Source organism: Vombatus ursinus, unplaced genomic scaffold (genome assembly GCF_900497805.2).
Source record: "Vombatus ursinus unplaced genomic scaffold, bare-nosed wombat genome assembly UNPS02014779.1, whole genome shotgun sequence".
NCBI lineage: Eukaryota > Metazoa > Chordata > Mammalia > Diprotodontia > Vombatidae > Vombatus > Vombatus ursinus.
The window spans coordinates 58,690,158-58,705,900 of record NW_020954557.1 but is presented as its reverse complement, the minus strand read 5'-3'; the positions used below and the strand labels follow the sequence as shown (position 1 = coordinate 58,705,900).

General features: G+C 37.6%; 1 protein-coding gene across 1 annotated transcript in view; it reads right to left on the bottom strand.

Annotated features, from left to right (window-relative positions):
* PLA2R1 (phospholipase A2 receptor 1) overlaps positions 1-15,743 on the bottom strand; it is a 166,545-nt gene that overhangs the window by 36,765 nt on the left and 114,037 nt on the right. Inside the window, exons 12-16 of the mRNA XM_027866204.1 lie at positions 12,670-12,872; positions 8,553-8,698; positions 5,685-5,769; positions 2,134-2,266; positions 703-738 (exon numbers count right to left, since the gene is read on the bottom strand). Coding sequence (XP_027722005.1) covers positions 703-738; positions 2,134-2,266; positions 5,685-5,769; positions 8,553-8,698; positions 12,670-12,872 — 603 coding nt within the window. The remainder of the gene's footprint in view (positions 1-702; positions 739-2,133; positions 2,267-5,684; positions 5,770-8,552; positions 8,699-12,669; positions 12,873-15,743) is intronic.

Below are 15,743 nucleotides of genomic sequence, written 5' to 3'. Positions count from 1 at the left end.
AGATAGTTTCTATTTTTTGTCATCTTTTCTAATTTTCTGGGTGGGAAGTAAAACATGACAGGTGTTTTAATTTTTATTTGTTTTACTATTAATGATTTAAAGCATATTTTCATATAATGTGATAGTTTTCAATTATTTTGAAAACTGTTCATGGTCTTTTACCACTTAACTTTGGGGAATGACTCTTGTTCTTCCATATTTGCGTCCATTCCCAACATTCCTTTGCAAATCGCTCATTTTTCTTAATCTATTAACTAGTACTACTACTACTACTACTACACCACACACACACACACACACACACACAATTAGTCTTTAAAAGGCAACAGTAAGTAATACAATAGCATTTCAATAGCATTTTCTGACAACAGTTTGGAGAGGAAGGAAGTACAAGTCCCATTTTTAATGATGCGGAAACTGAAACTTAGAGTAGTGAAAAGACTTGTCAAGATCATCAATCCAGGAGTCAGATCCCAGTCTTCTAACTTGAAGCCTAGTGCTCATTTAACGAACCATTTCTTATTTTTAAATCACATATCATAAAAGTGGAAATAAATTATAATATCAGTTCCCAGGAACATTTAACTACATCACTAACTTTAAAATATGCTTTAGTTTTAGAATGGCAAAAAGGAAGTGCTGATAATGACAGAAATGGAATAGTTCATAACAAGATGAAGAATTGCCAGGCTAATGGCTTACCATGCATGTACCACTTAGGGATCTTTGGTTTTACATCTGCAAAGGAAAAAGATGATTTATAAATAAAAGCAAGCTAATTAATTGAATATTTTTCTCACAAGAGGCATTTCATCTAAAACAGTTTAAACTTAAAAGTATCTTTTAATTTCAGCTTAAAAATGCTCATACAATCAATTAATTGACGTAATTTGTGATATTTGATATAATACGTGTATATGTATTCATATATATATGTATGTGTGTGCACATACGTATATATATATGCATTGCATATTTGCAGATGATGCTATTGATGGTATTCACTAACCAGGTAAATATGATATTAAACACAAGAAAATCTTTTTTAAAAATACCAACATGGCATTTTTTTTTCAAATTGCAGAGCTAGGTCCCAATTAGTGTGAATAGTTTATCCTATAGCAAGCCAGCACAACATACAGCCTGTGCCAAAGCAGCCCACAGACAGTATGTTGTGTAGGCCTGTTTTACATCCTCTACATTTTTTGCGGGCCACCTGAAATCCTTTTGCAGGCTGCAAGTGGCCCACAGGTTGAATGTTGTGCAGGCCTGTCCTATGTAGTGGTCAAATTATTTGAATTAGCATTACATATAAATCCATTGGGTGAAAACCAATCACAACATTTTACACAATTATAACTCTAAACAGTACTCATTTTCACATATGCAACCACTTAATAGAATTCATTATTTGCACTAATCGAGATCTAACCATATCTTCAGAGGCAATAGTTCTGCAATTAAAGCAGAATATGTTCATAACTTGTGTTAATGACTGAATTCTTGAATACTGGTGGCATCTTTTCTCATTTCCTTTTTTTTTTTTCTTGGTGAGGCAGTTGTGGTTAAGTAACTTGCCCAGGGTCACACAGCTACTAAGTGTCAAGTGTCTGAGGCCACATTTGAACTCAGGCTCTCCTGACTCCAGGGCAGGTACTCTATCTACTGTATCACTTAGCTGCCCTTCTCATTTCTTTTTAACTCTCAAGAAGCTATCATGCCTCCTTTCTGTAAAGATGTACAGTGCAACTAATTAAATATATTCAGTGGAAACAAGTTCAACAAGTTGTTGGAGTTTTTTTGTCGGGGTGGGGGAGGTTGGTCTGGACGTGTAATTTTATCAGTGTGGGGAAGTTCCTCTCCTGGTGCAGATCAGCCATTAGGGATCACTTGTGGTTTTAAATAATCACCTGGAGAACTGGGAGGTTAAGTGACTTGCCCCGTATGTGTAAGAGGTGGGTGTTGAACCCAGGACTTTCAGCACTGAGGCGGACTCCCCATCCCTACCTCCCACTGCCTCCTGGCTGATGGGGATATAAAGCTTTTGTGTGTTAGTCCCACATCCCTTTATCCTTGGGGAAGAATAAGAAAACACATCACATATACACAGACGGAATTTCTTTATATTTTTACCTCTTGGTATTTTACATATCCATTCCCGTTTGGAACCACACGGCAGGGGCAACAAAGTTTTGTTTGCCTGGTACACAGCACAATTTCTTGCATCCTCTCCAAAATAAGTATTTTCTAAAAATGAAGCAACAACCTGCAGCAGACGAAGGTTATTACTCCTTAATAGAGATTCCCAAAGAAAAGTTTTTGAAAGTTTTTATTTTTCTTAAAGAACCATCACTAGAAATAGTCACTATTTTTTTTTTTTTGGAGACAGATTCAGAAATGTAGGTATAAGGTTTCAGTTAAAGTCTGCTGCTCCCCACAGTGGAGAAGCTACTTAGCAAACTAGACCTTTTTCTTCTAAAGGAATCTAGTGCAAATAAAAATAAGTTTTGTGAGTATGCATATATTTTATGAAAACTTTTAGGATTACATTACATAGACACAATTGGTTGTAGCCTTGGGATTTCTAGCAGTTTCTGCAAGAATCTCAAGGTATTGTCAGATTTGAGTAATACCTTTCATGTAAAGCCCTCTGGGGCAAAGCCCAAGATTTTATGCCACTAATAACTGCTTTCTAACATCTAGGTAGTTTTAATCTTGAAAATATATAAAACTTTCTCAAGAGAGATCGCATAACCTAGAAATGAAGAAAAAATCCTCAATAATTTCCCCACACAACTATGAAATGACAAGATTCCATTATCTTGTCAAAACAGGGGATGGTCCCTAGATAAAAGACATACAAAATTATCGATAGTTGATAGTACAAATGGTTTTTAACCGAAAGGCCATTTGCTGACTGAGGTAAGAAATGACTAAGATGGAACCCTAAGCTCATACATTTTCCATTCCCACACATAAAACAATTCACCAATTTAAAAATGACAGATGTCTAGAGAACATGCATTTTGTAGTTCATTGTGCCCGGGGAGAAGGAGTGGGGATTCAAGTCAGTAGTTGTATCTTTTTATTTCATTTACTTTAGGTAAATGGTTTTATTTAATTTTCCCTGAATTATTTAAAGTATTTATTTTGTTTAAACAAAATAGTGCTTATCACCTATGTAATTAACAACATTAAGTGTTAACATCCTCATAACAACATCATATAGTGGATAAAGGAAATAATGTTACAGGTGGGAGCATTGCACAGAAGACAAAGCCCTTGCTTTGGTGTCTTGAGGATCTGAGTTCAAATCTTGCCTCAAGTGTTGATTACCTGTGTAACCCTGGGTAAGTTACTTAACCTCTTAAGCCTCAACCCCTCATCTGAAAAATGAAGGGTTGGATTAGGTGGCCCTTCAGGTACTTTTTTGTTCAGATTTTATGATCTCCATTCTGCAGATTTATAAACTAAGGCTCAGAGGGATTAAATGTCCACAACAAGTAAGCAAAAAAGTTAGGATTTAAACCCAAGTCTTCCAATAGTGTTCAGTACTCTATATGCTATACTGTGCTGCCTTTCACTACATATTTCCCAAATACTTTATTGACACTCAGTATTTAATTTTATTGTGTGTCCTTTCATATCATTTATGTGCTAAACTGCCTTGTTGCAACCAATGCACGCTTTAGCTGGGTCTTTTCCCGTGATTCTAGAGCAGATGAAGAACCTTGATAGGATATTGGTGATGAACTTTTGCAACCTAATAAAATAAATATATAGGTAAAATTCTTATATTTAAAAAATTTTGAGTGGTTTTGATTTCAGAAAACTGAGAGTTAATATAATACCCAAAGCTCAGCTCTTGAAAGGTATGAGACTTGTCTAGAAGAAGTCGTGTTTCAGGCTGGTCAGACACACTTAAAGAAGAACGGGAGCACCCAGGGAAAGCTTGGTGTGAGCTCTCTAATAAGGAAGATGAGTTAAGTCTAAAGTCAGGAAATACCACAAAATTTCATTGGGAAGGGGACTCAGAGATGATAGCATCCAAACAGTATCTGAGCAAGAATCCCCACCACAACATTCCCAACAAGGGGTTGGAAAGTCTTCACCTGAAGACCTCAAGTGAACAACAACCCACTACCTGATAGGTCAACCTGTTTCACTTTTGGACAGATCTAATAGTTCAGAACTAGAGCCGATTCTCATCACTTGTGGTAGTTATGTTCCATTAAGTCACTGTGAACAATGAATTAGTGAAGACCGACCCATTGCTCCTAGGTGGTTAGGTTTCTACAGGCCTCTGGTGGCAACACTTACTTTAAGCACTTTGTGGAGTGACTTTACATAAAAATTAGAGAATTTCACTCTTCTTCTTCTTCTTTTTTTTGGATGTATTATTGATTCACTAACATTAAATTCATGGCCAACAGTACTATAACTCATGCCTAAACAAAGCTCATCTAAAAAACATTTTTTTCTGTATGGCATATCACAACCTTCTTACACTTAGGAACATTAGACAGCACTTTAGCATTACGCTTAGGGGCCATTTTAAATAGTGAAATCACCATCAAGATGTCCAAAAAAGTGAAAAATGGGACACTAAATAGACTGTGTAAAGAACAATTATTTATAGTATGAAAGCTGAGACAGGAATGCAGAGTGTCACCTTATTCAATCTCAGCTGGGAACTTGCCCAAATTTTTTTCAAAGTTTTCAAAGTTTTTGCTACTGCATGTGTCTGCAAATGATCACAAAAGTGCTGTGAGTATTGATTTTAGGTTTACAAATAAATTTTAGTTGCATAGGTGAACTTGCAAATATGGAATCTGTGAATAATGAGGATTAACTGTATTTCCTTAAAGAGCCTTAATCCTACTCTTCATAATTCCTATCTGTTGCTCCCCTTTCTTCTCTCTGGGAGGAAGCAGAACAAGGATAGTGTTCCTCTTCCAATGGCCCTTCAATGATCTATGAGCTATGTGAAGACTGCTATATCTATCATTTAGTACGGAGCTCCAATATTCAGGACTGGGGGATCCCAACCATCAAGTGAGATGGTTTTTTGTTTTCTCTAAGACTTTTAATTCTCTTTGGGATTTTCTAAGCATGGTCCCATAATTGTTGTGCTTGCTTATATGTTTGGCCTCAGGCTCAGAAAAAATCCCAAGAGGAAACACTGTGGGCTAGACTAGATTCCTTGTTTCCTTATCTTAGCCTACATGTTCAGGTTTGGGCTCCCTGAATCTGCCCATAGAATAAAGAGTGTAGGTGATGGAAAACCTGGCTAGGACCACCACATTCCCAACCTGCCACAGTTACACCAAACTTCAGTAAGCAAATGAGGAGGTTATATAGCAACATATGCTTCAAAGTAACTATTTAGTGTTTTCAGTCGTGTCCAACTCTCTGCAACCCCATTTTGGGGTTTTCTTGGCAAAGATACTGGAGTGGTTTGCCCTTTCCTTCTCTAGTTCATTTTACAGATGAGGAACCAAGGCAAACAGAGTTAAATGACTTGCCCAGGATCACACAGCTAGTAAGTGTCTGGGGCCAGATTTGAACTCATGAAGATGAGTCTTCCTGATTCCAAGTACAGTACTCTATTCACTGCACCACCTAGCTGCCCTTCAAAGTAATGCTCCAATCCAAATTTCACTATTCTATTTGTAAAAACTTACTGGAGTTCCATCAGACCATTCCCATGATCCTTCAGATAATGGGTTTCTTTTATTAAATCCAATCCAGAACTGTCTTTCTTCTGTCCTAGAGTGGGAAAAGAAAACAAAAATCTTCTGGTTTTTGTCACTGTAATTTAACTGTTATGTAAGACAATCAGAAAAAAAATAATTTGAAATTATATTAACTAGAAATATTCTTTTAGTGCTATTGGCGCAATTACAGATCAGGCCAAATCAACCAATATTTATTAAGGAATAAACCAGTGTATGAATCTCTGTTGCAAACATGTAATTCAAACAGAATTGATACTTTGAATTTTGCCTAATGAGCCTGGGCATGGTTTTGACATTTTGCTTTGGGGACTACCTTTGGTAAGATAGAGTTAGCTGGAAGAAAAGTCAGCCCATTCTAAGAATGCAGGGTCATGATTTGGAATACTTATGTATTCTGTAAAAGTTGTTAACTATTTCAAAAGGGTTAAATGCAGAGGAGAACTTCCATTTGGGTTTGGAAGATCTCCCTTTTCCAGAGGGGCAATATTACTTACTATTTTACACTTCTTTGTTTGTTAGAGTCTTGCCAAAGGCTTCCACATTCTGTGGCAATTAATAAAGTTCCCTGTGTTTAATAGGAGTTTCCAAAAAAGGATTTTTTGAAAGTAATGCACATGTAAGTATTTCTACTGAAACCTGCATTAGTCTAAGCCTTGGTGGGTTACCTCCAGCATTCACCACTGATTTCAACTCAGCAAGAAACTCTTCACCCAATTATGTTCCTGAACATAAGGCAGGCTACAGATATGGCAAGCCAGAGAGGGCTCAATAAATCAAACAATAAAGACTAATTATACACTGAAGCAGCTCACTAAGATAATTTTGATACAATAATTTTGCAGTATTAAATATTTAAAAGATTCTGAAATCCTGACAGATGCTTTATTTTCTTTAGTTGCAAGGATAAAACTGTCTTGAGTTTATTGTTCTCAGATATCTGAGTTATTCAGGCTAGATGGTAAAAATTAGATAAAAGTTCTTAAACCAGTTTCCTCTGGTATTGCTATGATCATTCCTGCAGTTAAACTTTAGAGTAAGGATTGGAGGAAGATAGGAAGGTTGGCTTCTTTGGGGGTACATTTGTCCAAATGTCATATGTCAGGCCTAAAATCACTTCTGTAACTAAGCTAGCAGTTTTCCGGCCAATCCAATCAATGGATGGGAATTCTTCATTTATCCTGGTATAAACAGCTCCTCTAACTGTGTGACTCTCAGCAAGTCACTTAATGGCTCATTGTCCTAGATTAGCACTTCTTAAACTGTGGGTTGCAAACCCATATGGGGTTGTGAAAAATTTGGCAGCAGTAAAAGGTTTCTGAACTCAAAGGAACAACCAAAAATTAATTAAAAATCAAACATAACGAATCCAGGGTGTTTCTGGCAACACTTGCTTGAGCTGCATCACGCAACTTCATGGCAGCCTTAGTCCTGAACACAAAGCATGTGCACTTTGTACCGCACATGCCCTCAGGCCATGCACCGTCAACAACAGCTTCTCAAACTTGAAAAGGGGTCATGAGTGGAAAAAGATTAAGAAGCCCTGTCCTAGACTACAAGTTGTGGGTTGGGTACTGATTTGATTTGGTAAAAGATATTTCCTCACCAGGAATTCCCTATCTCAATGAAATCACAATTCTGGTCCAAAGAAGCAGTTATCCAGAAGAAATCTGGTACATACAAATATTCATATAACTCCTTTACTTTGTATTTTTTTTAAAATTCACACATAACATATTTTTTGCCTTTTTAATCTACGTTAGTCTTCTTTCCAATGGATTGTCAGATCTTTACTGGCAGGAGCATAGTTCTTGTCTTTTTCATTTCTTTTGTCATCCCCTTCACATGCCTTATATGATGCCTATTAGCCAGAAGGTGCTCTGTCAACACATGCTTGTTGACCAAGAGTCATGCTTTGAAGAATTTGAGGTGCTCTATGAGCACATGAAAACTCTGTGTTATTACTGATGCAGGTTCTAGCTGTGCAACATTAAGAAAACGAAGATGAGAACTCCCTAGACTCTGAACTGATGGGAAAGGAAAGAATCCAAATACAAAATCAGGAGCTTCTTTGTTCTTTGTCTTATGGATGGATGACTTTGCAAATTAGTGTGCGTGCACTTCTATAGGATGCCCCCGTTCTTTTGAGTCAGTGCCTGCTTCTGACCTTGAAGTAGGAGCCACATCCTAACCTTTCCGTGCAAGTAAGCTTAGTTTTTCCTCAAAAAGTATTAAGGCTATCCTCAAGACTTGGTTGGCTATGGGCAGCTAGGTGGTACAGTGGATAAAGCACTAGCCCTGGAGTCAGGAGGACCTGAGTTCAAATCTGGCCTCAGATACTTACTTAGCTGTGTGACCCTGGCCAAGTCACTTAATTCTGATTGCCTTAAAAAAAAAAAAGACTTGGCTGGCTCAGGCGACTAAGGGCTGAGGCTGTTCACATCACTTCCTCATTGCCTTAGTACCAAGGAGCTCTCTGATGCTTAGCAGACCATGATTTATAATGCAGGCACAGGGGCTTCACTCAGCTGTCTCAACTCAAGGTGTTCTCAATGACTCTCCATGTTGAATGTCCTTCTCCTGCTATGGCAAGTAAATCTCTTATTAACCATTGAATAATGAATAACCTATGAGTGTGTCATTTTTTATAATATACAACAGAAACTACCAAGAGCCAAGCCCAAGAACAGGCCTCCAATTTCCTAAGTCTTATAAGAATATAGATGCAAATTCCTAGGATGCCTGGTGGAAGGTAGCATGGCTGAAAGACTGAAAAGTCATCTGAGAAATTTTCAAGATCAAATAATATGTATTTACCGATTAAATTTTGTGTGTAAAAGCTCATTCACAAAATTCTCTTCCTCGATATGAGAAAAGCTTGCAAGATGTGCTCCAAAATCTTCACAAAATGCTTCAGCCTCTCTCCATGTTCTTTTCATCAAGACTTTCTCACTATGGAATACCTGTTATTAAAAAAAAAAGGAAGCAATCTTGTTTATTCTAGGCATAGAAATAGCAGGCAACCTTTTTGTCAAGGATGTGTTAAAAATTTAACCCATGTAAGGGGGAACTAATCGTGAACTCACCTTGTAGAAATCTTCCATGATGGATAGTTAGACCCGATGGAGGGAGGGCCCAGAGATTAAGAAACAAATTCAGGGTTGGGGTGAGAAAACATCAGTTGAGGCATTGCTGAGGCATTCATTACAAGGGTACTAAATCCTAGCCAAACAAGTAGGTAAAGTTGTGCCTACATTCTCTAGATTACCATTCAACTGTTCTCATCACAGGGAATAAATCTGAATTGCCTTCTATAGTATAAATTAGGGAGTTTCTGCCCTTGGGGCACTTATATTCTAGCACTACAGACTACAGACTTCTGAAGGCCATTTAAAGTTGGGAGTCTCTTCAAGTACAAAGGACTCATGAAGGAAAATGGCATCCATATCCAGATAAAAAAACTGATGGACTCTGAATGCAGATCGAAGCATATTTTTTTTTCACCTGCTTTATTCTGTTTTTTTTTTCCTTTTGATCTGTTTCTTCTTTCACAACTGTGACTAATATGCAAATATTTTTACATGATAGCACATGTATTAACTATATTAAATTGCCTACCATTTTCAGAAGAGGGAAGGGGAGGGAAGGAGGGAGAAAAATCTGTAACTCAAAATCTTATAAAAATGAATGCTAAAACATTTCTTGACACGTAACTGGGAGAAAAAAATAAAATACTATTTTTTTTAAAAGTTGGGAGTCTCTTTATCTGAACTCAACCTGTCTTTGATGCCAGTCTAATAAAACTTCTTGATACCCCTCTCTAGACTTTCTGCCTTTGTTGACCTTGAAACAACTTTCATTCCAACCTCTATGGATCACTTCCTTATGTTCTCAACTTTTAATTATGACTCAAAATGTGCCTCCTTCTTGATTCACTCTAATTCACAAATATCCACCCTCACATACCAATAACTTTTGTATATACTTGTAGGATCAACAAAATGTGAACTGCTGCAATGATTTCTACAATAGTTTCATTCCTCTTCTTGTTATATGTGTAAGGACATCGTTTTGTTTCTAAGAATTTTGTAATTGCAAGTACTATTCCTTCCTCTGAGGATGTAAACAGATCAATATTGCTTGCTATGGAATATATACATGCATACACATGTTTATACAAAACTATATTAATAAGTAAGTTCTTTCTTCCTTATTAGACTCTTTCTGTGATGGGAGTTTATCCCCGCATCCCCTGTGGAATCTGAGTTAGCATTTCATATGTAGAATTCCATCCAAGTTGTAAAAAACAAATAAACCTAAGTACCTCTCTCTATAAGGCTTTTGATTCCCTACTTGAAGAAATAACCCAAGGCCATTGTCCTGGCATTCCTCTGCATCCCCAGAATGTAGCGTAGCTTCTAGCTCCTAGGACATTGTAAGTACTTAATAAATGCTTGTTAACTGACTGATTGTCACTTGCTGGGTCACTGGCTTGTATCTTAGAAGTGATTATTTTCCCTTGTTTTGTTTTTACTTTTACTCTTAAAATGTACGTTTCCTTTTCTCCTCCCTCGTGTGGATGTAGGGTTAACACATAATCACTCATTTCGAGACGCATTGACCAGCAAAGAAAGGAATTGAAATGGGTAGGAGAAAATAATTATTTACTCATTTTTAAATGTCTTGAATTTACAGAGCCTGTATTTTAATCACTGCAGTGATTTGCCCTAATTTAACATCTTTTGAGGTATGTCTGTATGATATGGAAGGGAAAGCATTAGACTGGACGTCATGAGGCCCGAGTTAAAATCCTAGCTCTGAAATTAATTGGCTATGTAGACTTGTACAAATCACTTAATCATTTTGGGCCTTAACCAAGTCAACAAACATTTATTAAGTGCTTACTGTATGCCAGGTACTAGGCTAAGCACTGGGGATACAAAACAAGGCAAAACCAGTCTCTAATCTTTTTTTTTTTTTAGTGAGGCAATCGGGGTTAAGTGACTTGACCAAGGTCACACAGCTAGTACGTGTCAAATGTTTGGTCTGAGGCCGGATTTGAACTCAGGTCCTCCTGACTTCAGGGCCGGTGCTCTTTCCACTGTGCCACCTAGCTGCCCCACCAGTCTCTAATCTTAAGGACCTCACAGACTTATTATGAAAAAAGGATCTGGATAAAATAGTATCTAAAGTTATTTTGAGTGCTATGATTCTAAGAACGCTATGTGTTATATTTTATGGTGTGCAATGATAAATTGATTGCATGCACATCTATTGTTAGCTTTCTGGGGGACTATAAGGTCTATGGTGACAGAGAGCTACATCTATTTTATATTTCTGTGAAAAGAAACATAAGTGTCATGACCAAACCAAAGAGAAAAAACTCTTTCCTCTTAGTTGGGCAGCCTTCTTTGTATAAGGGCACTCTGGCCCAAAATTAGCATCCTCTCCAAAGTCTTCTAAACCAAGTTCTGAACAAGACAAAATACCAAACACTAAAATGCCAACCTTTTGAAAAAAGATTTTCAAATATGAGTAAAGGAATAATTATTCTTCTATACTAGACTGTAAAACTGGTGATGGATGATGCTCTTCACATTGGATCTGTGATCTCACTAATATGAGTATTCACTTCATTAATGCAGACTTTAATTCACTCAAAACTTCTCTTCGGGCATAATTCTTGTCCCTTTCCTTCCATAAATCCTTCTATGAGGATCTATTCAATGCACAGTGTCTGACACACAACAGGTGCTTAATAAATGCTTGTTGATTTGACCAGAGGTCTTCCTCTAGGCCCTTTAACATTCCTTGGGCACCAGTGACTCACTAGATTGTCCTTCTGTTATCATGGACATAACTGGTCCACCTCTTTTTTAAAGCATATATATCCTTAATGATAGCCCTTAGACATTACTTCCAGGGTACAAGTTACTGATGAAAATGATAAGATAGTAGGAATTAAGTTGGTAATGGGCAAAGCTCTAAAACCATTTGTAGAGGAGTACTTCCTTGAAAATGGATAGAAAGATGTTTATGTGCATGTTTATTTACACATTTGTTGTTGTTCAGTTGTTTGGTCATGTCCAACTCTTTGTGCCCCTCCTGTCCATAGGGGTTTTTTTTGGCAAAGATGCTGGAGTGGTTTGTCATTTCCTTTTCTAGCAGATTAAGGTGAGCAGAGGTTAAATGACTTGCCCAGGGTCACACAGCTAGTAAGTATCTAAGGCCACATTTGAACTCGGATCTTCCTGATTCCAGGCTTAGTCCTCTATCCACTGAGCCATCTAGTTGCCTCTGCATGTGTGTGTACGTATAAATTGGGTAGAGGCTCCATGCTTTTGGGAAAGTTTAAAGGCTACCCTTAATAGAATGTAAGCTCTTTTGAGGTAGGAATTATTTAATTTTTATCTTCCTATCTCCAGCACCTATAATAGTGCTTGCTGCATAGTATATGTTTAATAAATGCTTATTGATCGATTGATTAAATAGTACAAAATTGTAGCGTCCTATAACAAGGCTTTAATTAACTTATTTACAAATGACACAAAATCAATCTATTCTCATTTCCAGGTATTTTCCACTCTGGTCTTCTAATATTTCCTTGAATCTTATCAACATAAGCAATACTGATCAGGGCCTCAGGATTAATTCTACATCAAAGGACTTCAGCACCACGAGGAACCCTGTAGTCTTTGGGGAAATTCTGAATTTGACTTTGTAACCCACACAATAACACCAGCCACATTTATGGAGCACTTCACATAATACAACGCATTTTATGTGCATGATGTCATCTGATTGTAATCGACTATAGGAAGGGAAATGAATTCCTTCTGAATTTGTAATAATCACTTAGGTCTTCAGGAAACATGGATCAAAGGGGCTCAAACGTGAACTGAATTGATAATCCTAACAAGGTCTTTGTTTTCACCTTGTAGCAACTGGTGAGACTGGGTTTTGATTCCCATCCCAAAAAGCAAGGATGAAAAGGCCACCTCTCTTCATGTTCAGTCTCCTTCTGCACTGTCACCGGTTGTTTGCACAGGGACATTGCTTTAAATCTCCTGCAGTCTTTGACTTCCCAGGAACCAGGGGGATTCCTTCCCCGAATAACGACACAGCCTCCACTGTAGCCTAAAAACCAGAAAACAAGCAGATTTAACATCTGACTACAATACCATTTTGTGCTCAGGTGAGACATCTCAGAAATGACAAATAACTGACATCCTGTAATAAATATACTGAGACGAACAGAAGTAAAGGCACTCCATTGGCATGACTGCCTCATTTCCATTCCTCTCTGGTGAACAGAAATGACAATAGAAAATTCCAAGAGAGAAGAAAGAATGTGGCACCTAGACTTTGCTAAGCAGGAAACTCACACACTGCTCTAAACACACATGGCAGCCATAGGAAAGGGAGGATTGTTTCGAGCTGTCGTCCAAATATCTGCCTTTTAGAAACTGAACCCTTTTCAAAGGTCAAATCAATGTCATCTCCTAAATGAGGCCTTTCTTAATTCACCCCTACTGTTAGTGAACCTCTGAAATAATTTTGTATATATCTTAAGTTTATTTTTATATGTAAGTGTTGTTTCTCCTGATAAGAGTGTGAGCTCCCTGAGGGTAACAGCTGTCTTGTTCTTGTCTTTTTTATCCCCAACACCAAGCACAGTGTCTGGCACACACAATGAATGCTTGTTGGTCGATTGATTTTGCATGGCCACGACCAACCTTCAGAATCTCTTAACCATATCATCAGTTGCCCAGGCTCGATTTAAGAAGAGAAAGGCAGTAGGGCCCTCCTCCAGGAAGCCTTCACCAAGGAAGCATGGCATAGTAGAGAAAAAAATACCAGAATTTGGAGTTAGAAAACAAGAATTGGAATTCTAGCCCTGTGGTTCTCTATGTCACTTCACCTCTATAGGGCTCAGTTTCATTTGTAAAATGAGATGTTTAGATAAGATGACCTCAAACATCCTTCATAACTCTTAGGATCAATCACAGAATTTTAACTGGTAGAAACAATACAGATCATCTTGTCTAACCTATTTTATCAATGTAGCAACTGAAGCTGAGACTTGACCAGGATAGGATTTGAATTCAGATCTTTTAACTCCAAAGCCAGTATTCTTTCCCCCTATACTTCACCATCTCAAGAATTCATGAGCTCCCAGTTGGTAATATTGCCAAGAAAACCCCAAATGGGGTGAGGAAGGGTCAATCACGACTGAAACAACTAAACAAGTTGGCAATATCCTCTACCCCTTGGGCATTAAACAGTACTGAAATACGTAACATATTCTTTTGTATTGGGCAGCTAGGGGGTACAGGGGATAAAGTTCCCACCAGGAGTCAGGGAGACTCATCTTCCTGAGTTCCAATCCTGCCTCAGATACTTACTACCTGTGTGACCCTGGGCAAATCACTTAACCCTGTTTGCCTCAGTTTCCTCATCTATAAAATGAGCTAGAGAAGGGAATGGCAAACCACTCTAGTATCTTTGCCAAGAAAGCCTCAAATGGCGTCACAGGGAGTTGTACACTACTGAACAACAACAGCTGCAATTCTTCTGTATTACAGTTATTTATGCAATTTATATATTCATTAAAGTTTTACAAAGACAAGACAAAGGCTATGCCTATTCTAAACTCTACCTCCCCCAACATCTAGCACAACATGCTGTATCTGCAGAATTAGGGTGCAACATGGGGAAGTGGGGATAGAGCAACCCCAAATCCACCCTGTTGTTATACTCCATAAGTTCCAAATGCACTCTATTCCATGGGTGCACTTGCAAGTTGGCTGTTCGCAAGTAATACATTCTCCCAAAGAAGCAATGTTATACATGGCGGTTAGATTCCATTTTCCTATCTCCGTTCCTCCCCTCTCTTCCTGGAATGGCCTATACTTTGAGTCTCCTTTATTGAACTTCAACTCATCTTTCAAAGCATAACTAAACTGCCATACTTCTTCCATGATGTATTCCTTTATTCTAACCAGAAAGGTTCTTTCTCCTCCCTAAATCCCCATAACACTTAAAACAAAAACAAAACAAACCTCTTGAAATGCACTGATCACATTCTGTTATTATTTGTATCACTACTTAGTATTTACATATTTGTTTCATCTTATTGGAAGGTAGGGTTCTTTGTGAAGGTGGAGATTATATCTAACACATCTTTATATACCCCATAATGCCTAGCACAGTGCATTGAATACAGTAGGGACTTAAGCAATGTTTGTCAAATTAATTAATAAATTAAAATTCTGAGTGTACTTTTAAGTAACTTTTAATAATACACTTTAATGCACTTTTAATAACTGAACAGCATAAATGTTACATACTTATTAAAAACAACATTTGAAAGTTTAATTATTTTAATTTTAAAAATATTAATATGTTCACTTTATCTTGGTATTGCCAGCACCTAGCGTAGTGGCTGACACATACTAAGTGCTTTATAACTGTTTGTTGATGGATTGGCTGAGGTATAAAGAGACTTGTGAGGTAAGGAAGTTTTAAGTTGGGCATGGATGACACTATTTCCTTATTATGTCTATCCTCGCTTCAAAATTTATGCCTTTTTATTAATATTCTTTATCTACACTATTCATACTTATCAGTCATGATTTAGTTCACAAATGGAATAAGGAGAGGAAGAAATAAGGAGAGAAAGAGATTAGAGAGGGAGGTGAAATGAAGAAGGCGGACAGAAAGGGAGAGGGAGAAGGAGAAAGAGTTTTCTAAGCAAGAATTAGAAGAAAAGAGGGAAGAAGGAAGGTAGTCAAAGAAGATGTGGAAAAGAGATGGTCTGAGATGGAATCAACTGAACTTTGGGAAACAGTGGAAATGGATGACCTTGGAACGTACATGATACCCTCAAAGGCCCAAAATGAGATGGTGAGAAACAGAAGTTGAGTTAGACAATTCCCTGTTACCCACAGTTCAATGTTAATATCCACCCAGGACATTTTGATTGTTAGTTAGCACAGGGAACTGGGA